Genomic DNA, 21,655 nt, shown 5'->3' with positions numbered 1-21,655 from the left:
TGGTGGAACAAAAAGTAATTGCAAACGGAGGGGTACAGAGGTTGGAAAAAACAAATATGCATAATCACCACCCCCAGAAAGCAAGGGTGAAAAATTCGTGTGCCTGAAAACACTGAACATTTCACGTCAGAACACAGAAGCAAACAAAGGAAGGCAGAGTTTAGGAGGACAGAAAAATGGAGTAGGTTTTGGGGACGGTCTAATAACACAGTGAATGCAAAAGGGCAGAAAACCTCGTTGCTTTTTCTTGGCACCTGAAAACTGAAGCTCTAAGCAGGGCAAAGGTCAGCGTCCGCAGTTCTACGTTGCTAACGTGGTCTCGTTTCTTTGTGCTTCCGCCAGCGTGTTCTGACCGCATGTCGGCGGCACCGGTTGGGACCAGGCAGCCTCGGTCCCGGCTGCGGCCGCGGCTGCCGCCGACCCCTTTGTCTCTCGGCTCCGAGGCGGCCGCGCCGTGTCCGACGCCCGAGCGCGCAGAGGGGCAGCGGGCCGCGCGCCCGGAAACCTCCCGCGGACAGCGCGGCGCACGCGGAGGCAGGGTTCGCGCGCCCGCCGCCGCCGTGGCCTTACACGCCTCGAGTCAACAGCTCAGTTAGGCTAAGCTGAAGTCGCTTGGCTTGCCCCGCGGTCTCTCCCAACTTGCTGCTGGGACTTGCGAGCTGGCGGGCCCGCCCCGGCTCCCATTTCCTCCCCCGCCTCAACCAGCGAGTACGATCTCGTGTTTCTGTTTTGCTTTTGAAGATTGGGAGAGAGTGAAGAGGTTTATATACGGCTGTTGTCTAACACGGTTACCGCGCAGCTTGTTTCGGCCGAAATTATGGGCCCCTTATTGCTACGTTCACCAGCTGAAAACGGCTCCCGCCTTCCCCGAAAACCCGACGCATTGAAAAGGGCTTGTTTCTCCGTGTGACCCCACGACAAGGAGAGGGGGAAACACGTCAGGCTTTCGGGCGAGCTTTTTTCGGGGGTGGGGGGCGGCCAGGCCGGGACCCGCTCTCAGTGGGGAGCGGGAGAGGCGGGAGCGCCCGCGGGCAGGGGTCACCGGGGCCGGCCCTGCGGGGCGGGCCGACGCGCCCCAGCGGAGCTCGGGGACGAACCAGAAGTCGTGGTCAGGAGCCGGCGTGGGTGGGGGAGGCGGAGAGCAGCGATCCACCTGGGCGACGTGGCAGCCATTCCCTACTCCCCGAGACCCCTCCCCATTCGGCCGCCCACCCGCCCTCTCGCGGCTGGTTGCTGCGAGGTTGCTCTTCCCCGGCCGGACGGAGAGCGGCAGTGTCTCCCTGCCAGGCGCCCGCCGCGCGTCTCCCCCCCGCGGCCGCCGCTGCTCGCCAGCCCTGCGCCGTGCCGGAGAGCGCAGTGGCGGCGGCGCGAAAGGGCTGCGGAATCGCGGCGCTGCGTCTCACACTCGACGACGCGGCCTCGGCCTCGACGCCCTCCGCCCGTTCCCGGAGCAGGTAAAGGCGGCGGGTGGGAGGCGGGGCGGCAGGACTGGGCTGAGGGTCCGGGAGGGAAGGAATCCCGGAGTCCCCGAATCCGAGCGGAGGGCCTGAGGTAAGCGGCGGGAGGCGCTGCCACCGAAACCCCAATCCCCGAACGTGGGGGCCGGCGCGGGTAGTCCGGCCCGCGGGCCCGGTCGCCCGGACGGAAGGGAAGTGAGGCGTCGGTGAGAGGCGGGCCATGGCGCGCCGCCCGAGGTCGGGCGAAGGCGGAAGCCGCGGCCGCTTTCCCGGCCCCCCAGTCCCTGGCGGGCCTCCAGGCCCTTGACACACCCCTCTCGCCCCCAGTAGCTTCCCTGTCAGTTCCCGCCCGGACTTGACCTCGAGGCCCTCCGAGCGTCTTCGGCTTTTCCCAGGCGGATCCTTCTTGGAACTCCGGGCCACCCTCCCGAGCACGCAGTCCTAGCAGAGCTGTTTATTTACTCACTTCCAATCCAAACACAGCCTCTCCGCACGTTCCGAGTTTGGATACTGCGGGGAGGCATTCCCGGTTCCCGGTGTCTGTGCCGCTTGGATCGTCGTCCACACCCCCTCCCCCACGGCAACTTTGATCCTCGTTGGGTCCCTCCTTGAGCCCTACCGTGATCCGGACCCACTCACAGGGGTCCGTGTGGAAGTCCGTCTTGGATAGAGTGAGTCACTCGACCTGGGGCAGTTTATTTCTTAAGCTCTTGGTTAAAACGTGGTGTTTTTTGGTTTTGTTTTTTTCTCTCCGAAAGAGAGCTAGAGTAATTTAAAAAAAAAGTGTAAACGCTGGATCGCGCTCACTGTTGGCTTTAAAGAGTCTGCTTTTCGGCAACAGTCTTTAGAGCTAGGATCCGATATTTGTGGCACGGACAGGTTTGTACACATTCTCGCCATGCAGTGGTTGTAATGTCTCCATAGCACAGTTCTGACTTGAAGGTAGGATTGGTTGGTTTTTCTACTCGACATCTTTAAGCCAATCAAGAAGCGCGGCTTGCCTGGAAACTGGATAACTCAGAAAAGGTGGGGATTGGTTGAGCTCAGAGAAAAAAATCCTGGACATGAACCTGGCTTCTCAGAAAAAACTGATTTGCAGCTGCCTCTCTTCCCCCACTTAAAAAAAAATGTTACCTTTTCAACTCAACAGCAGGCTTTTCATTCATTTTTTTTATTCCCACTGTTTTTCTATCAAACGCCCAGCTCTCTTTTTAACTCATTTTAACTTTAATCCTTCAGTTTTCAATGAAAGAATCCTTAAACGCCTTAAGAAATGTAAACATCATGTGTTTGTGTTTTGATAATAAGCGTGGTTTAATTTTCTTACGTTGTCTGTTGTTAAAGGTCAGAAATTAAATCAACAATTTTTTGTTCCTGTGCCAGAGCCTTTATTATTCAAGTGGCTGTGCTAGGATGGGGGGGCTGCCATGATGGAGATGGTGAAAAGAATAGGAAAGAAGTGGCTGCTTTTCTGCATGGATGCTACACTTTAGTTCATGAAAAAAAACTAACGTATAAAACAAACAAAACTCAGGACAAATCAGCATTTAGTACTTACGAATGTCAGTTTGTGCACCTGTTGACTTTAGTTGCTTTGAAGGGGAGAGTAAAGAGGACCGAGCACTGGACTTCATATAGAAAAAGTGGGCTTAAGTTATGGAATGTTTTTTTCTTTATTAAAGTAGGCACAGTATCTGTACACAATAGAGGCAAAAGAAATATTATCAGTGTAGATGCATGTTTTTTAATACTATCTGAGGAGTTTCCTTCTCTTAAAATCTCCCCTTTCTTCTTGATTATCAATGGTTATGCATGTCTTTTGATATGCAAAGCAGTTAGAAGAGAGCTACCATCTTTGCCTTCCTTCTATTCAGCTTTTTATATGCAAACTCACATTCTAAGTCTTGGGAATAATCTTAGTTTGTCAGGTCAAACATTAAATCTTTGCAGATCACATTATTAAATGCCTTTAGTAGTAGTTTTATTAGGAATTAAAGAAGAGATTGAAATTTTTTAAAAATCTATTTATCATGCCAGTCTGTGAGTAAGCCAAACGTCATTAGAATTATATCTGGGGCTTCCCTGGTGGCGCAGTGGTTGAGTATCCACCTGCCAATGCAGGGGACATGGGTTTGATCCCTGGTCCGGGAAGATCCCACATGCCGCAGAGCAACTAAGCCAGTGCTCCACAACTACTGAGCCTGTGCTCTAGAGCCCATGAGCCACAACTACTGAGCCCGTGCGCCGCAACTACTGAAGCCCGCGCGCCTAGAGCCCGTGCTCCACAAGAGAAGCCACCGCAATGAGAAGCCCGCTCACTGCAACGAAGAGTAGCCCCCTCTCACCACAACTAGAGAAAGCCCGCGTGCAGCAACGAAGACCCAACACAGCCAAAAATAAATAAATAAAATAAATAAATTAGAAAAAAAAGAATTATATCTGGACTCTTGACTTTTAATAACAATCCTTCCATCTTTTATCGGATTTTTGTAGCCATACCATTTAATTGTATAATGCTACTTTCATAATATGATATAGTATTTAGTAGAATGAATTCCCCCTATGTGTCTTTAAAATTTTTTTAATATATCTGCTCTATTTATTAAATTTAAGAATTAGTTTTGGAGACTGACATGAATAATACTTAACTTTTCTGTTCTGAAGCAGGGTATCTTTAAAAAATTTTTTTCTTTTGTCTTTAAATTTGTTTTTTCCACCTGTAGTGTCTTTACTGTTCTCCGTGTCCTCCTCCCCCTAAACTCTGTGCTAACCTACTTCAAGATTTAGGTGGTACATGTTGTAAAGTCTTCTTTCCTTCCTTCCCCCAGCAGAGATAATCACGTACTCATTGTATTACCTCTGAACCGTTACATACTTACTGCTATATTGAGCTACCTCCTCCCTATAGTAACTGAGTTTCACTGAATTTTACTCAGTTTTTTTCTCTAACACTAGTCCCAAAGCTATAGTTGTATAGGTATTGAATAAATATTGGCATGAATAAAGGAGATATTTTACTTTAAAAAATATTTTTCCCAGTTACTATCTGTATGCTGATAATTCTTAAATCTCCAACCCAAAGGTCTTTCCTGATAACCGACTTGTATATCATCTACCTTCATGACATGTTCATTTGTATGCTCCCACAGGTAACTCAGACTGAGCATATCCCAAGCTGTAGTTATTATCAACCTTCCCTCTCCCAGCCTCAAGCCAAAAATATGAAACAAACTACATCTTCTTTCTAGGGGAAGATTAAATGAGATAATGCATGTGTGCTAAGAATTCAGTAAATAGTAGGCGCTGCTAATAATAACTTGGCAGAAACATGGGCTATTTCTTTTCCTCTCTTTTTTGCTTCGTATTCTGATTGATCACTGAGCCCTGTTGAATTTTTTCTCCTTAATATCTCTTGAACCTGTGCCTTTTCCTCTATTCCCAAGGCTAACATCCAACTCCATGGTTAGCATCATCTCTTACCTGGATTGCTGCAATAGCCTCCTAAGTGGTATCCCTTCTTCCAGTCTTGCCTTGCAATCCACTTTTCCCACTGTAGCCAGAGTAATCTGTCTAATGCATTTAAACCTGTAACTCCCCTGATAAAAACTTTTCTTTTTTTTTTTTGCCACACCGTGCGGCTTGTGGGATCTTAGTTCCCTGCGCCCCTGCAGTGGAAGCGTGGAGTCCTAACCACTGGACTGCCAGGCAAGTCCTAAAACATTTTGTGTGTGTGTGACTTTTCATTGCCTTCAGGATAAAATCTGAACTTTAAAAAAAAAAATTTATTTATTTAATTTATTTATTTTTGGCTGCGTTGGGTCTTCGTTGCTGTGCACAGGCTTTCTCTAGTTGCAGCGAGAGGGGGCTACTCTTTGTCGCGGTGCATGGGCTTCTCGCTGCGGCGGTGGCTTCTCTTGTCGTGGAGCATGGGCTCTAGGTGCGTGGGCTTCAGTACTTGTGGCACATGGGCTCAGTAGTTGTGGCTCACGGCCTCTAGAGCACAGGCTCAGTAGTTGTGGCGCACGGGCTTAGTTGCTCCGCAGCATGTGGGATCTTCGCGGACCAGGGCTCGAACCCGTGTCCCCTGCATTGGCAGGCGGATTCTTAACCACTGTGCTGCCAGGGCAGCCCCTGAACTTCTTAATTTGGCTTTCAGGATCATGATCTGGCATGTTTACTTCTTCATCCTCTGTCACTTTCTCCTTTTGCCCTCAATGTGCTGCTAGTCATAAACAGTTACTTGGATTTCTCCCTCAAGATGCCACATTTGTTAAATCTAGGCCTGAGTACAGAAGCTTTCCCCTGTCTGGAATGCCTTCCCTAGCTCCCTGCTTCCTTCCCCTTTGGTTTTGTTAGCTGATACTTATCTTTCAGGTCTCCATAGAGGTAATGACCTCTCTAGGGAAGCCAGCCCTCTACTTGTTTGCCTAGCATTCTACATTCTCATTGTAATTGCTTATTGTTATCTCACCATGTACTGGTTAGGGTGTAACAAAGAAAGAGGTAAATTGACTATCTTAAAAAATGATGTGAAGGACTTCCCTGGTGGTCCAGTGGTTAAAACTCCATGCTTCCACGGCAGGGGGCACTGGTTCGATCCCTGGTCAGGGAAGATCCTGCATGCTGCGTGGCATGGCCAAAAAAAAAAAAAAAAGGGCTTCCCTGGTGGCGCAGTGGTTGAGAGTCCGCCTGCCGATGCAGGGGACACGGGTTCGTGCCCCGGTCCGGGAAGATCCCACATGCCGTGGAGCGGCTGGGCCCGTGAGCCATGGCCGCTAAGCCTGCGCGTCCGGAGCCTGTGCTCCGCGATGGGGAGAGGCCAAAACAGTGAGAAGCCCGCGCACCGCAAAAAAAAAAGGTGTGATTTGCATAGAGTGTATTAAAAAGGGAATTAAATAGTAATTTGGGGGTTTACCTAGTAGGGAAGAGAAAGACATTATATCTGATAGGTGAAAGTTTTCTAAGTAGGAAAGGCATATTAAGTAGGTCCTTTTACAGTTTCAGTGAAGAGTACCTTTACATATAATTTCCATCTTATTCAGTTTCTCTGAATATTAGTTAGAAGTAATTAGTTAGGACTTTTTGGATTGCAAATAACAGAGATACAGTTTGAAATGGCCTATGGATGGAAAAGTTACTGGTTCAATAACCATATAACAGAAAGTGTATGGATAGAGATGGCCATAAGGAGCTAAGGTGGGAACTTGCCCATAGTTAGATCCTTCCTATAATTTTTTTTTTTTTTTTTTTTTTTTGGCTGCACCCCGCAGCACGTGTGATCTTAGTTCCCTGACCTGGGACCTGGCAGTGAAAGCGCCGAGTCCTAACCACTAGTTCTAACCACTAGTCCTAACCACTGGCGCCATCTCTCCTACTGCAGATAATGCTTCTTCACAAAGTGGGACCTGGTTCCTGGCACACAGGCTTACCTACTTAGAGACTCATGTCAGAGGATCTAGATAGAGTTGCTCACATGCCTGTCCTTTAACCAGTTCCTGCAGCTGAGGGGATGAGGTACTATGCCTAGTTCAGCCTAGATCATGTGATGTGCTTACTTATATAGCCAGGGGTCTATTAGCAGGAATCAGGCCCCTGGTGGAGTAGGGGAGGAGAAGGAGTTCTGGGCAGACACAAAGAATATCCGTTCTAAATCTTAACCACCCTTCTGACTTTCAATTTATTTTCCTAGATATTTTATTCATGGGAAAGAGATGCCCTGTATTATGGACCTGAGTATTCCAGGTACCGAAATGGTAAGTCCAGTATTTTAAAGAACTAAATTGGCTTTTTGGTTTGTGCTGGCATATAACAAATATTTGTTAAGGTTTTGTTTGCTAAATAGAAACACATTGTGAGATGCTTATAGACTAGTAGTCTAAACAAATAAATACAAAGGTGCTAAGGTAGAGGTGTATCTAGGATGCAGTGGCAGCTCTGTGTAAATCAGACTTTGGGATAGTGGAAAACTTTCCTGAAAGAAAGTTAATTGAGGCAAGAAATATGGGTTGGGTGGGATGGGGTAGAGGGACTTTTGGGTAGAACATGTGTGAGGCACAGAGATATGAGATGGGCCAGGGGCCCATCTATCTAATTATTTGGGAAACAAATAATTAGATACAGGAGGGGTAGAGAGTACCTGGGGAGGAGTAGAGGAAGAGGACGGTAGGGGTAGGTAAAGGGCCAAATCATAGAAGTCCTTGAATGGTTTACCAAGGAGTTGGAACTTGATCTTGAAAGCAGTGGAGTCATTGAAGCATTTTAAGCTGGAACTCTCAGGCTTGAAGTGCCTGTGTAATATACACGTGAATATGTCTGTCAGGCAGATCTCGGAGAGAGCAGTGAGCGGTCCTGAAGAGAGATCTTAGTTCTCTGCCCAGGAATTGAATCTGGGTAGCCTGGATGAAAACCAGGAATCCTAGCTGCTAGACCACCAGGGGCTAGAGGCTAGAAGCAATGTGGCCCTGGCTCTTGCCCCGGTTTGAAAGCAGGAATGTTTCAAGGAGGCAAAAACTGTAAAAACAGGTACAAATTTTATTATTAGAGACACAACACAACAAGTGGGAGAGCACACAGAGAAACAGTTTGTTTATTTAAGCCTGAAGCAAGGCAGAAATACACACCTGGAGAGAAAGGTATGAGTCTCTTCTTTAATGAGGAGGAGCGCAGTAAAGAGGTGATTTAAATCACTTATATAGGACAGTCCTTCCGGGTCTTTGTTTACTTTAGGCCAATAATCTTGTTTCTTTTTTCATATCTGACCTGTCCTAGGACTCTCCCCAGCATGGATGCGCAACTTTTTGCTAAGATGGATTCCACCGCAGAGGGCTGTTGGGGGTATGTCCACACTTATTATGGGGTGGCACCCCCTCCCTTTTTGACCCCTCAAGGAGCTTTCCTGTGTATGTGCAGACAGGGAAGTTTTTGTAGACCTCAGGAGTGGTCATCTTATCTTTTTACTTCAGCAAACTCTGCTCTTGCCACTAACTTTGTCCTTGGAGTGTCTAGGGAAAACAAAGCTTCAATTTTACTCCACTTGACAAACACCAGCTGTCTAGCCCAGGGGCCCATCTATCTCCTATCTCAAGGCAGTTAACTATACTGGAGTTGGGGAGAGAATTCTTGGCTGGAGTCATAGGTACTGAAGCCATGGATTTGGATGGGCCTAGAAAAAGGTGGTGGAGCAGAAGGTTGGGAACAGAACCCAGGGTAACAATGACACTGAAAGAGAGAGCATGAGATGACACTGAAAGAGTGAGCATGCGAAAAGCAATCAATGAAGGAGACTGAGAAGGGGCAGCCAGAGAAAAACCAGTAGATGTAGGCGGCAGATTGCATTGGATCAAGAAGTCAACAGAAAGTGGGAAGTTGAAACAATAAATTGTAAACTACTTTTATTTTAAGGAACTGAAACTGTCTAGGAAATACTGTGAGTTTGGATAGTGTGAGTTAAGAATACCCTTCATTGTTATCAATTCAGGGTGTATTGAGAAACCAAATTTCAAACAGTTTTTCCACTACAGGAATTTGAACTTTTTAGAATTAGAATTTTTAAATATAGGGAGAAGATGATGGAGGCTTTTTGGAGGGTAGTAGTTGGTAGGAAAGAAGTGGTTGAATAGGGCATGGATATGGTTTATGTACAATCAGTCATATTGGGGTGTACAGAACACCTAGTAGATGATTCTGCGTATAGTTTCTGGAGCTATAAAGATTCAGTAAATCTATTTTATCAGGAGACCTAGAGTTGATAAATGATGGTGTAGTTGTAATTAAATTTATACTTCTTGGGATTTCTATTTGTGATTTTCTTTTCTGTTCTATTTCTGACTTAACCTCTCTTGAGTGAACATTTTCTTTCCCTTCTCTTACATTTGTTTTTCTTTGTAGTTAAACCCCTTATAGATTTTTTAAAATTGTAATAAACATATAACAAAATTTATCATCTTAACTATTTTTAAGTGAACAGTATAGTAGTGTTAATAATACAGTAAGTCCCCTACATATGAACAAGTTCCATTCTGAGAACGTGTTCATAAGTCCAGCAAAGTTAGCCTGGGTACCCAACTAACAATCGGCTGTATAGTACTGTAATATAATAGATTTATAATACTTTTCACACAAATAATACATAAAAAAACAAAAAGTAAACATTTTTAATCTTACAGTACAGTACCTTGAAAAGTACAGTAGTACTGTACAACAGCTGGCATACAGGGGCTGGCATCGAGTGAACAGGCAAGAAGGGTTACTGACTGGAGGAGGGAGAGGAGGTGGGAGATGGTACAGCTGAAGGATCGTCAGCAATAGGAGATGGAGGGCAAGCTGCAGTTTTACTCACGCCTTACTTGATTGGACATGCGAGCACATGTTTGTATCTTTGGAAGTTCACAACTTGGAGGTTTGTATGGAGGGGACTTACTGTATATACATGGTTAATACAACAGGTCTGTAGAACTTTTTCATCTTGCAGAACTGAAACTCTATACCCATTGAACAACCCCCCCTTCCCCACCTCACCTCTAGCCCCTTCCATCTGTCATCCTACTTTGTAAGAGTTTGACTGCTATATTTGTTTATTGAGGTATAGTTAATGGACAATATTATATGTTTCAGGTGTACAACATAGTGATTGACCATTTTTAAAGGTTATACTCCATTTATAGTTATTATAAAATATTGGCTATAGTCCCTGTGTTGCACAATATATCCTTGTAGCTTTTATATATATATATATATATATATATATATATATATTTAAACATCTTTATTGGAGTATAACTGCTTTACAATGGTGTGTCAGTTTCTGCTTTATAACAAAGTGAATCAGTTATACATGTACATATGTCCCCATATCTCCTCCCTCTTGCGTCTCCCTCACTCCCACCCTCCCTATCCCACCCCTCTAGGTGGTCACAAAGCACTGAGCTGATCTCCCTGTGCTATGCGGCTGCTTCCCACTATCTATCTACCTTACGTTTGGTAGTGTATATATGTCCATGCCTCTCTTTCGCTTTGTCACAGCTTACCCTTCCCCCTCCCCATATCCTCTAGTCCATTCTCTAGTAGGTCTGCATCTTTATTCCCGTCTTGCCCCTACGTTCTTCTGACCTTTTTTTTTTTTTTAGATTCCATATATATGTGTTAGCATATGGCTCGTAGCTTATATTATACATAGTAGTTTGTACCTCTTAACTCCCTACACCTATCTTGCCCCTCACCCCCTTCCCTCTCCCCACTGGTAACCACAGATTTGTTTTCTATATCTGTGAATCTGTTTCTTTTTGTTATATTCATTAGTTTGTTTTATTTTTTAGATTTCACATATAAGTGGTATCATACAGTACTTGTCTTTCTCTGACTTATTTCCCTTAGCATAATATCCTCCAAGTTTATCCATGTTGTTGCAGATGGCAAAATTTCATTCTTTTTTATGGATGAGTAGTGTTCCATTGTGTATATCTTCTTTATCTATTCATCTGTTGATGGACACTTAGGTTACTTCCATATCTTGGCGATTGTAAATAGTGCTGCTGTGACCACTGGGGTGCATCTATCTTTTCCAATAAGTGTTTTCATTTTTTCTCACATATACCGAGGAGTAGAATTGCTGGGTCATATGGTAGTTCTAATTTTAGTTTTTTGAGAAACCTCCATACTGTTTTCCACACTGGCTGCACCAATTTACATTTGCGAGGGTTCCCTTTTTTCCACATACTCACCAACATTTGTTATATGTGTTCTTTTTTTTTTTAATTAAAAAAAATTATTTATTTAATTTATTTATTTTTGGCTATGTTGGGTCTTCGTTGCTGCACACGGGCTTTCTCTAGTTGAGGCAAGCAGGGGCTACTCTTTGTTGCAGAGCGTGGGCTTCTCGTTGCAGTTGCAGAGCACGGGCTCTAGGCATGTGGGCTTCAGTAGTTGTGGTGCACAGGCTCAGTAGTTATAGCTTGTAGGCTCTAGAGCGCAGGCTCAGTAGTTGTGGCACGTGGGCTCAGCTGCTCCGCAGCATGTGGGATCTTCCCGGACCAGGCCTCGAACCCATGTCCCCTGCATTGGAAGGCAGATTATTAACCACTGCACCACCAGGGAAGCCCCTGTGTTTTTTTTTTTTTTTAGCTGTACGCGGGCCTCTCACTGCTGTGGCCTCTCCCGTTGCGGAGCACAGGCTCCGGACACACAGGCTCCGCGGCCATGGCTCGCGGGCCCAGCCGCTCCGCGGCATGTGGGATCTTCCGGGATTGGGGCACGAACCCGTGTCCCCTGCATCGGCAGGCGGACTCTCAACCACTGCGCCACCAGGGAAGCCCCGTTTTTTGTTTTTTTTTGCAGTACGCGGGCCTCTCACTGCTGTGGCCTCTCCCGTTGCGGAGCACAGGCTCTGGATGCGCAGGCTCAGTGGCCATGGCTCACGGGCCCAGCCGCTCCCCGGCATGTGGGATCCTCCCAGACCGTGGCGCGAACCCGTGTCCCCTGTATCAGCAGGCGGACTCTCAACCACTGCACCACCAGGGAAGCCCCTGTGTTTTTTTTGATGATAGCCATTCTGACAGGTGTGAGGTGACATCTTATTTTTTTTTTAAGTCTTTATCAAATTTGTTACAATATTGCTTCTGTTTTATGTTTTGGTTTTCTGGGAGCGAGGCATGTGAGACCTTAGCTCCCTGACCAATCAAACCCGCACCCACCCTGCATTGGAAGGCGAAGTCTTAACCACTGGACTGTCAGGGAAGTCCCTCATGTGGTTTGTTTCTTTTTTTTTTTTTTTTGCGGTACGCGGGCCTCTCTTTGTGGCCTCTCCCGTTGCGGAGCACAGGCTCTGGATGCGCAGGCTCAGTAGTTGTGGCTCACGGGCCTAGTTGCTCCGCGGCATGTGAGATCCTCCCAGACCAGGGCTCAAACCCTTGTCCCCTGCATTAGCAGGCAGATTCTCAACCACTGCGCCACCAGGGAAGCCCCACTCATGTGGTTTTAATTTGCATTTCTCTGATTATTAATGATGTTCTGTAGGCCATCTGTATGGAACTTGACTACTTCAGAAACCTCATATAAGTAGAATCATACACTATTTGTCTTTTGGTGACTGGCATATTTCACTTAGCATAATGTCCTCAGGGTTCATCTATGTTAGAGCATATGACAGGATTTCCTTCTTTTTAGAGGCTGCATAATATTTCATTACGTATATGTGTGTGTGTGTGTATCCCACATTTTCTTTCTTTTTCTTTCTCTTTATTTATTTGGCTGCATCGGGTCTTAGTTGTGGTGTGCAGGCTTCTCTCTAGTTGTGGCGCACGGGCTCCAAAGTGCAAGGGCTCAGTAGTTGTGGTGTGCAGACTTAGTTGCCCTGCGACATGTGGGATCTTAGTTCCCTGACCCGGGATTGAACCCGCATTCCCTGCATTGGAAGGCAGATTCTTAACCACTGGACCACCAGGGAAGTCCTTCCCACTTTTCTCAATCCAGTTTTCTATTGATGAACATTTAGGTTGCACGAACCTTTTTTTTAATTACTTGTATGTTCTTCTGTATCAGCTAGTCTGCTGTCAACTCCTTGTGTGTATTTCATTTCAGTTATTGTATCTTTCAGCTCTTACTGGTTCTTTTTTATATTTTCTTGTTTCTTGTTAAAATTCTCACTGTGTTCATCTCAATTTTTTCCAAGTTCAGTTAGCATTCTTATTACTAATGCATTGAACTTTTTATCTGGTAAATTATTTATCTGTTTCATTGGCTGTTTTCTTTTTCCCCAGGGTTTTTTTTTTTCTTATTTTTTCATTTGAAAGAAGTCCCTTTGTCTTCTCATTTTGTTTAACTCACTCTGTCTCTATGAAATTAGGATACGTATCCCAGTCTTGCAGGGGTGTCCTCTGCATGTGAGTATGGGTCACATCTTCCCAGGGTGTGCTGGAAGCTATCACCTTGGTGTGAGGTGGGACTAGAGACTGAGAGGCTAGAGCCAGAGACAGGTGTGAACTGGGGCTTCTCCCATGTTCAGTGGCCATCACCGCCCTATTATGGGCATTGTCAGGTCCCAAGTGTTGGAGTTAGAAATCCTGAGGGTCAGGTCCTAGCTGGTCTGTTCTCTCTAAGTGTGCACTCTCCCCATGCCTGGCAATGGGGAGCAGCATTGAAGCAAGAGGAGCTGGATCGTGTGCCTGGTCCAGGCTGGGACACACGCTGGGACAGTTCTGGTATGCCAGTCAGAGCTCAAGACAGCTCCCTATCCAACATCTCCATGAGCGCTAGCAATGGCTGCCCTTACCCCTTTCAGTACAGTGCTGGGCCCAAGTTGGCTCTGTCCCCCAAGTGTGAGATTGCATGGACTTTTAATTTGCTTCTACCTCTTGACTATTGTGAATAATGCTGCAGTGAACATGGGTGTGCAAATCTCTCTTGGAGATCCTGTTTTCAATTCTTTTGGACGTATGCACAAAAGTGGGATTGCTGGATCATATTCTATTTTTACTTTTCTGAAGAACCTCCATATCATTTTTCATAGTAGCTGCACCGTTTTACATTCCCACCAACAGTACACAATAACTTTATTTATTTATTTATTTGGCTGCATTGGGTCTTCGTTGCTGCGCGCGGGCTTTCTCTAGTTGCGGCGAGTGGGGGCTACTCTTGGTTGCGGTGCGCAGGCTTCTCATTGCGGTGGCTTCTGTTGTTGCAGAGCATGGGCTCAGTAGTTGTGGCTTGTGGCTCTAGAGTGCAGGCTCAGTAGTTGTGGCGGACGGGCTTAGTTGCTCCACAGCATGTGGAATCTTCCCGGACCAGGGACTGAACCCATGTCCACTGCATTGGCAGGCAGATTCTTAACCACTGCACCACCAGGAAAGTCCCCACAATAACTTTAACTTTTTTTTTTTTCCCCTCAAGTTTGCTTTGGCTATTTGGGGTTCTCTTAATTTTTTTAAAAATTTTTATTTATTTTATTTTATTTTTGGCTGTGTTGGGTCTTTATTTCTGTGCGTGGGCTTTCTCTAGTTGCGGTGAGCGGGGGCCACTCTTCATTGCGGTGTGTGGGCCTTTCACTGTTGCGGCCTCTCTTGTTGCAGAGCACAAGCTCCAGACGTGCGCAGGCTCAGTAGTTGTGGCTCACAGGCCCAGTTGCTCTGCGGCATGTGGGATCTTCCCAGACCAGGGCTCGAACCCATGTCCCCTGCATTGGCAGGCAGATTCTCAACCACTGCGCCACCAGGGAAGCCCTCTTCTCTTAATTTTTATCCTTTAAAAATTTTTCTTTGATTTTCTTCCTTCCCTTACCACATGATTGAATTTTTCTTTTTCTTAGAACACATATGTAACCCGATACAACCTTTAAAATATGGAGTGTGCCCTGCTTTTATTAAAACTTAGTATATTTGAATTCAGAGTTTCAAATTAAGGGTTGGTATTTGAATTTAAAAAGGATTTTTTACTTTGTAGAGGTAAACAAACCAGTTTACTTGAAGCATGGTACATATTAAAAACTTTTATTAGCAAAATACATAGACATATATATAGAAAAGTAGAATAGTACATTGAACTCATGTAAACCCACCTCCTAGATTTAATGATTACTAATATTTTGCTACATTTGCTTTATATATGTGTATATTTCTATGTATATATAAATTTCCTGAGCATTTTAAAAGTAAATGGTGACAAATGAGGGGGTTTTTCTTTTTGTGTACTATACATTTGTGTTATAAATGTTATATGTATTTTGAACTTTGATAATTTCATTTAAGGATTTAGCTTGAAATTTACTCTTTTAAAAATTCATAAGATGTATTATCTTTGACATATCTCCCAGAAAAAGAAAATTCTATATAACCACAAAACCATTATCATTCCTAGCAAAATTGTCAATAATTCCCTAATATGTAATACTTGTACCATATTCAGATTTCTCTAATTGTTCCAAAGACATCTTTTATTGCCTTTAAAAAAAATAAGAAAATCTAGTCAAGAGCTACCCATTGTATCTGGCTGTCTCTTGAGTCTTTTTTAATTATAGAACTGTCTCTAACCTACCCACCCCCTTTACCACTCTCCCTCCTCCTCCCCATAATATAGATTTGTTGGCTCTGTTGAGAATGTCTGACATTTTGTATTGCTGATAGTTTCTTCATGGTCAGTATAACTTTTTCCTCTATCCCCTATATTTCATATAAACTGGGAGTGAGATTTAAAGGTGTTTCAGATTCAGGTTAAACATTTTTGGAAGAGTAGTTCATTTAGCAGTGCTGTGTACTCATATTGTTTCACTTACAGGCATGTAATGTTTAGTTGTCCCACCATTTGGATGCTGTGTTTGATCACCAGGCCAAGGTGATGACAACCAGATCGTTTTATTGTAAAATTATGTTTGTCTTTTTATATCTTGCAAATAATCTATGGCATGGTACTTTGGCACCAGGTATGTCTCTATCAACCTTTCACCTAATGATTTTAGCCTTCATTGATGATTGTTGGTGATTCTTCATCAGCTATTTAATTATGGTTTACAATATGGTAATTAGTTTTAGATCCTATTACATAGTTGTCTTCAATAAAGAAGGTTTCCCTCATCAATTAGCGCTATTTTGTTGCCTTGAAATAATGTTCTACTTAAAAGGCAGAATAAATGCTTAGGTCTTTCCCTTTATATAACCATTTCCAGAGTGTAATAGTCACCTCTAATGGCTGTGGATGAAGTTGGTCTTTTTTCTTTACTTTGTGGTTTTCTCTTTGGAATATGATATATATCTATATTATAAATATTGTATATATTTTGGACTTTGATTTCATTTGGGATTACTGTTTGATATAAATTTGCTTTTGTTACATATGTATATAATATATCATCATTTACATTTTTTTTAATAGTAAGAAGACATTATGTTGGATAACAGGAAGAGCTGTAGAGTTTGCATGTGTCAGCTGTGGCCTTAATAAGCACATTGATAGCATCAGTGATAGACAGATGGTAAGTTTATTGAAGTCTAGAGTGAGTATATTTTACACATAGGTTTTCAAGCTTTTATTTACATATGAGTGATTAAAGAAATCTCTCATAAGAAGGAAAATGTAATCACATATTTTGTTACTAGAATTTCTCAAAGAGCTTGTGGTTGCATAAAACATGCTGACCCAAGAAGTCTAAAGAACTGTATTGTGGTTTTCCCATTTAATGTGTGTTTTGGTGTCTTTGCTTCTAAAATACCACTTCTCACTCCTTCATATTTTACATATTTTAGCCATCCACGAATATTTTTTGTGCACCTATTTTATGTATGGGACTATGACTAAATGCCAAATTGGAGTAGTATGTATCATAATCTGTGTTCTCAAGGAACATGGCTAATTGGGGAAATAAACACATACAGATGAAAATATGTCAGTAAAACCAACAATGTGAGAATCTAAAATATCTAAGGAAGATTAGTACTGGTAGTAAGTAATGAAGGAATATAGAAAGTGTTGAAGAATTGTAGAGAAATACTCTTTCCTGCCATTCTTTGGCCCAAAGCTGTATATGGTTCAGCAACTGGCTTGTCCCCTTAAGAATATGTCTCAGAGATCTTTGTGGTTTCTACATTATACCTTCAACTTTTTCATAGCTGCATAGTATTCCAAAGCATGATTTTTTTTGCCATAATTTATTTAACCATTGTTTATCAATAGTTAGTATGTCCAGTTATTACTTATAATAGTTCTTATGACAGATGGATGCATTTTAAGATTATTCGTTACCTTAATTTGGTTACATTTTCTATAAATACTGTCTTTTTTAGTGACACACCCTTTGGTGAGATTTAGTATCTACCTTCAGCTTATCAAGCAGTAGGCTTAAAATCATCTTGTAGGGTAACTTAATCCCCAGTAAAGATTGATGGTATTGGTTCTTGGTAGCAATTGTTTCTGAGAGAGATGTTTTCTGATCTTGTCTGGGATTGTGCCATGTTTGAGTCTTCTAACTTTCCTGTATGTTCCTTATAGAGAGATGATTTTTGTTTTCGTTCCTTTTATGGTGGTTTTAAAGAACTAAAATACTATTGGTATATTTGATTGTTAGTATCAGTTTTCTTAGGCCTGTTATTTCTAGATGGTTGATACTGAGTATTAAATGGAATATCTTTCTTGACTGTTATAGAAATTTATTTCTGGTTATTTTTCCATAAAGGTAAGTTCTTTAAAATTACTAGCCTTTATAATATATACATGTAACATGTAACATGTAACATGTAACAGATTTATTCATAAAATGATACAGGAAATTTTTTAAGTGTTCGGACTGTGTTGATGATGTAGTTTTTAGTACGAAAGTTTTTTCCTGAAGTGGTGTTTATTGGTATATCCACTTTAATGGCAGTACTGACCATTACCATACCACTGTTAGAGTTCATGTTCACTTCTACTACTATTTATAGACTTCATGTTCACCCTGAATTTTTTTTTAATGGTTAAAAGAACATATATCCTTATCTGTTAAAAAAAAAAAAGGAACTAGAGTTAATAAGACCTCTGCCTATCATGCTGAAATATTTTAATGATAATCTGTGAGCAAGTATGTATTGGTTAGCTTCTCTCAGGTTAAAACTGAATAATAGAGGTAGAAGAGCTTGGAAAATGTGTATATGAAATTTATATATATATTCATGGTATCGCTATTAATAACAATTTATATTATTTGTTTTTAGGTTCTTCATTTGAGAACCAGCCCTTTCATATTTTTCCATAATATATCAAACCTTCTTACCCATCCTAATTTCCCACATCCTTTTAGAATATTTAGGTCAGGTATGTATATGAAGAAGCTGCACAAGCTTGTTTAAACTAGTGTATTAATGAGGCCTTCTTTATGGAAAAATGAAGATATATAAAATCAGGTGATAAAAGTTAAATGTGAACATTACTTAGTGAATAAATAGGATTGAAGTAAACTGGATCTATAGAGCGATTGGGAGGTAGTGTCAGCTATGTATGTTTTTTTTTGGCGGTACGCGGGCCTCTCACTGTTGTGGCCTGTCCCCTTGCAGAGCACAGGCTCCGGACGCGCAGGCTCAGCGGCCATGGCTCACGGGCCCAGCCGCTCCGCGGCATGTGGGATCTTCCCGGACCGGGGCAGCAGACTCTCAACCACTGCGCCACCAGGGAAGCCCAGCTATGTATGTTTTTATACTTAAGAGTTTCTTCCCTATACTGGTTGGATACTTAAACTGCCTATATGTTTAGATTCTTTTCCATATAGGTAGACACAATAAAAAAAGGGGTGGAAGGATATATAGTTTGCAAGCTGGAGGAAGTGTATAGGGAAGTCCAGGATTCAGCTTTAATTGATATTAGTGGTTGTTTTTTCCCGTGATGATGAAAGAATGTATATATTATAGATTATTTGGAAAATGCAAAAAGTAGTTTGTAAAAGGTAGATTAAAAAAAGTAGTAGTTAAAAATAAAGTTACCATTATCCAGGATTTCCTTTCCAATCTAATGTAGTCCAGTCCCATTTAGGTGTCTGTATAAATTATATTCGGTTTTGTGTCTTGCTTTCTTTTTTAACATAGTTTTTAAAGAAAACTCTAGTTAATATTATCCAAAATAGGGGCTTCCCTGGTGGCACAGTGGTTGAGAGTCGGCCTGCCGATTCAGGGGACACGGGTTCGTGTCCCGGTCCTGGAAAATCCCACATGCCGCGGAGCGGCTGGGCCAGTGAGCCATGGCCGCTGAGCCTGCACGTCCGGAGCCTGTGCTCCACAATGGGAGAGGCCGCGACAGTGAGCGGCCCGCGTACCGCAAAAATATATATATATATATTATCCAAAATATAGTCTTTAATGGCTGTATAAAGTTCCATCTTATGAATCTACAGGGATATTGTATCTAGTAGAGTCTAGCAAACCTGGGTTCAGATCCCAGTTTTGCTACTTAAGAGCCTTAAGCCTGATAACTTACTTTTTCTAGTCCTTAGTTTTCTTACTTGTGAAATAGGCATAATATTAATTACTGCTTTAAGAATTAAGTAAAATCATGATCTTAACATTCTAGCTGGCATATGTTAAGTATTTAATACATTGTACTTACCATCATCACATAGTTTTTTATCATTTCTTTCTCACCAAATATTTAGTTGTTTTCCATTTTTCTTTGTAAAAAGTTACAGTATTTTGAACATCTCTATATAAATATTTATGTAAATCTGTGATTATTATTATTATTTTTGTTTTTTTGCGGTACGCGGGCCTCTCACTCTTGTGGCCTCTCCCGTTGCGGAGCACAGGCTCCAGATGCGCAGGCTCAGTAGCCATGGCTCACGGGCCCGGCCGCTTCACGGCATGTGGGGTCCTTCCAGACCTGGGCACGAACCCGTGTCCCCTGCATCGGCAGGCAGACTCTCAACCACTGCGCCACCAGGGAAGCCCTGTGATTATTTTTTATGATGAGTTCCTAGAAGTAGAATCCAAAAAATGGGTCAAAAAATATAAGTAAGCTAAAATTTCTTGATACATAGTGCCATTTTGCTTTTTAGAGAGGTTATACCAGTTTACACTCATCACAATGTATAAGAATTTTTATTTTACTCTAGCCTTGCTAACACTGGCTATTGTCATTTTTAAAAGCTATGTTTGATTTAATAGGCAATATAAAAGTGTTTTAATCCTATATTATCTCTTTTAATTTAGTTTTATTAATGGGTTAAACTTTTTAATGTTTATTATTTCTGTTTCTTCTTAGAATTCTGTACCTTAGAATTCTGTTGCTTTCTTGTTCTTGGTTCTTTTTCCCTGCCTTAATCTTTTATTCATCAGGAATTTATTGAGTGCTTACTATGTATTAGACATTGTTTTAGTATTGGTATTTAATTTTGATATTTACTATAGTTTAGTGATGGCAATGCAGGAGTGAACAGAATTGACAAAAACTTTTTTTTCAAAGAGCTTACTTTTAGTGTCGTATACAGGCATTAAACAAAATAAACATCTAAATTATAGAGTGATAACTGCTTTGAAGCAAAAAATAATGAAAGGGAGATGGAGAGAACTGTGTGTGTGCACGATTTTACACTGGGTGGTTAGGGAAAGCCTCACTACAAAGGTGCCATGAGTAAAGTCTTGTAAAAAGCAAGTCAGATACATATCTCGGGGGTGGGGAGGAGTACATTTCTGGCTGTGAATCAAGTGTAAGGGCAGTAAAGCAGGAGAATACTGGGTGCGTTTAAGAAAGAGCAAGAGGGAGAGTAGCAAGAAATGACTTGAGAGAGTTATTAGGGAACCAGACTGTTTAGGATTGTAACTAGGCCATTTTAAGAACCTGGGCTTTTACTCTGCATGAGATGCAGAGCTATTGGAGGTTTTAAAGCAAAGAAGTGACCTGATTTGACTTATGATCTACTGATTCAGTGCACTCCCTGTCAGTGTACTGTCTGACGTTGCAGAAATTGACGAGCTGACTCTAAATTTCACATGGAAAATGCAAGGGGCCCGGAATTGCAAAACAGTCTTGGAAAAGGAGAACAAAGTTGGAAGACTCACATTTCCTAATTTTAAGACTTACTGCAAAGCACAATAATCAGGACAGTGTGATACTGGCATAAGAATAGACATATAGATGAATGAAATAGAACTGAGAGTCAAGCAGTAAACTCTTATTCTCATGGTCAGTTGATTTTCAGCAAGGGTACCAAGACCATTCAATGGGGAAAGAATAGTATTTTCAACCAGTGGTGATGGGACAACTGGATATCCACATGCAAAAGAATTAACTTGGACCCCTGTCTTACACCATATACAAAAATTAACTCAAAATGGATTGAAGACCTAAATGTAAGAGCTAAAACTACAAAATTCTTAGAAGAAAGCATGGCACATATCTCTGTGACCTTGGTTTAGGCAATGTTTCTTAGGACACCAAAAGTGTAAATGACAAAAAAAAATTCATAAAGATAAAAAATATGCTTCGAAGGACACCATCAAGAAAGTGAAAAAGACAACCCACAGAATGGGAGAAAATATTTTATATTTGATAAAGGACTTGTATCCAGAAATATAAGGAACTCTTAAAGCTCAGTAATATAGACAAGTAACCCTTAAATTTAAAAATGGGCAAAGGATCTGAATAGACATTTCTTCAGAGAAGATATACGAATGCCAATAAGCACATAAGTGATGGTCAACGTTAGTTATTAGGGAAATGCAAGTTAAAGCCACAATGAGATACTATTAGGATGGCCA

General features: G+C 42.4%; 1 protein-coding gene across 2 annotated transcripts in view; it reads left to right on the top strand.

Moving 5' to 3' along the window:
* The first annotated feature begins 16,324 nt into the window (after window positions 1–16,324).
* N4BP2 (NEDD4 binding protein 2) overlaps window positions 16,325–21,655 on the top strand; it is a 71,420-nt gene continuing 66,089 nt past the window's right edge. The window contains exon 1 of one of the 2 annotated variants that reach the window (XM_081229801.1): window positions 16,325–16,413. Coding sequence is in view for 1 of the 2 variants with exons in the window: in XM_081229800.1 (XP_081085926.1) it covers window positions 18,529–18,595 (67 nt within the window). In the remaining variant the exon portion in view is untranslated. Of the gene's footprint in view, window positions 16,414–18,265; window positions 18,596–21,655 lie in introns of those variants that run through there. The other variant, XM_081229800.1, reaches the window with a different exon arrangement.

This window comes from Mesoplodon bidens (assembly GCF_964165515.1).
Source record: "Mesoplodon bidens genome assembly, chromosome: 1".
NCBI classification, from domain to species: Eukaryota; Metazoa; Chordata; class Mammalia; order Artiodactyla; family Ziphiidae; genus Mesoplodon; species Mesoplodon bidens.
The sequence above is the reverse complement of the archived record's forward strand: the minus strand, read 5'-3'. Positions and strand labels throughout refer to the sequence as shown.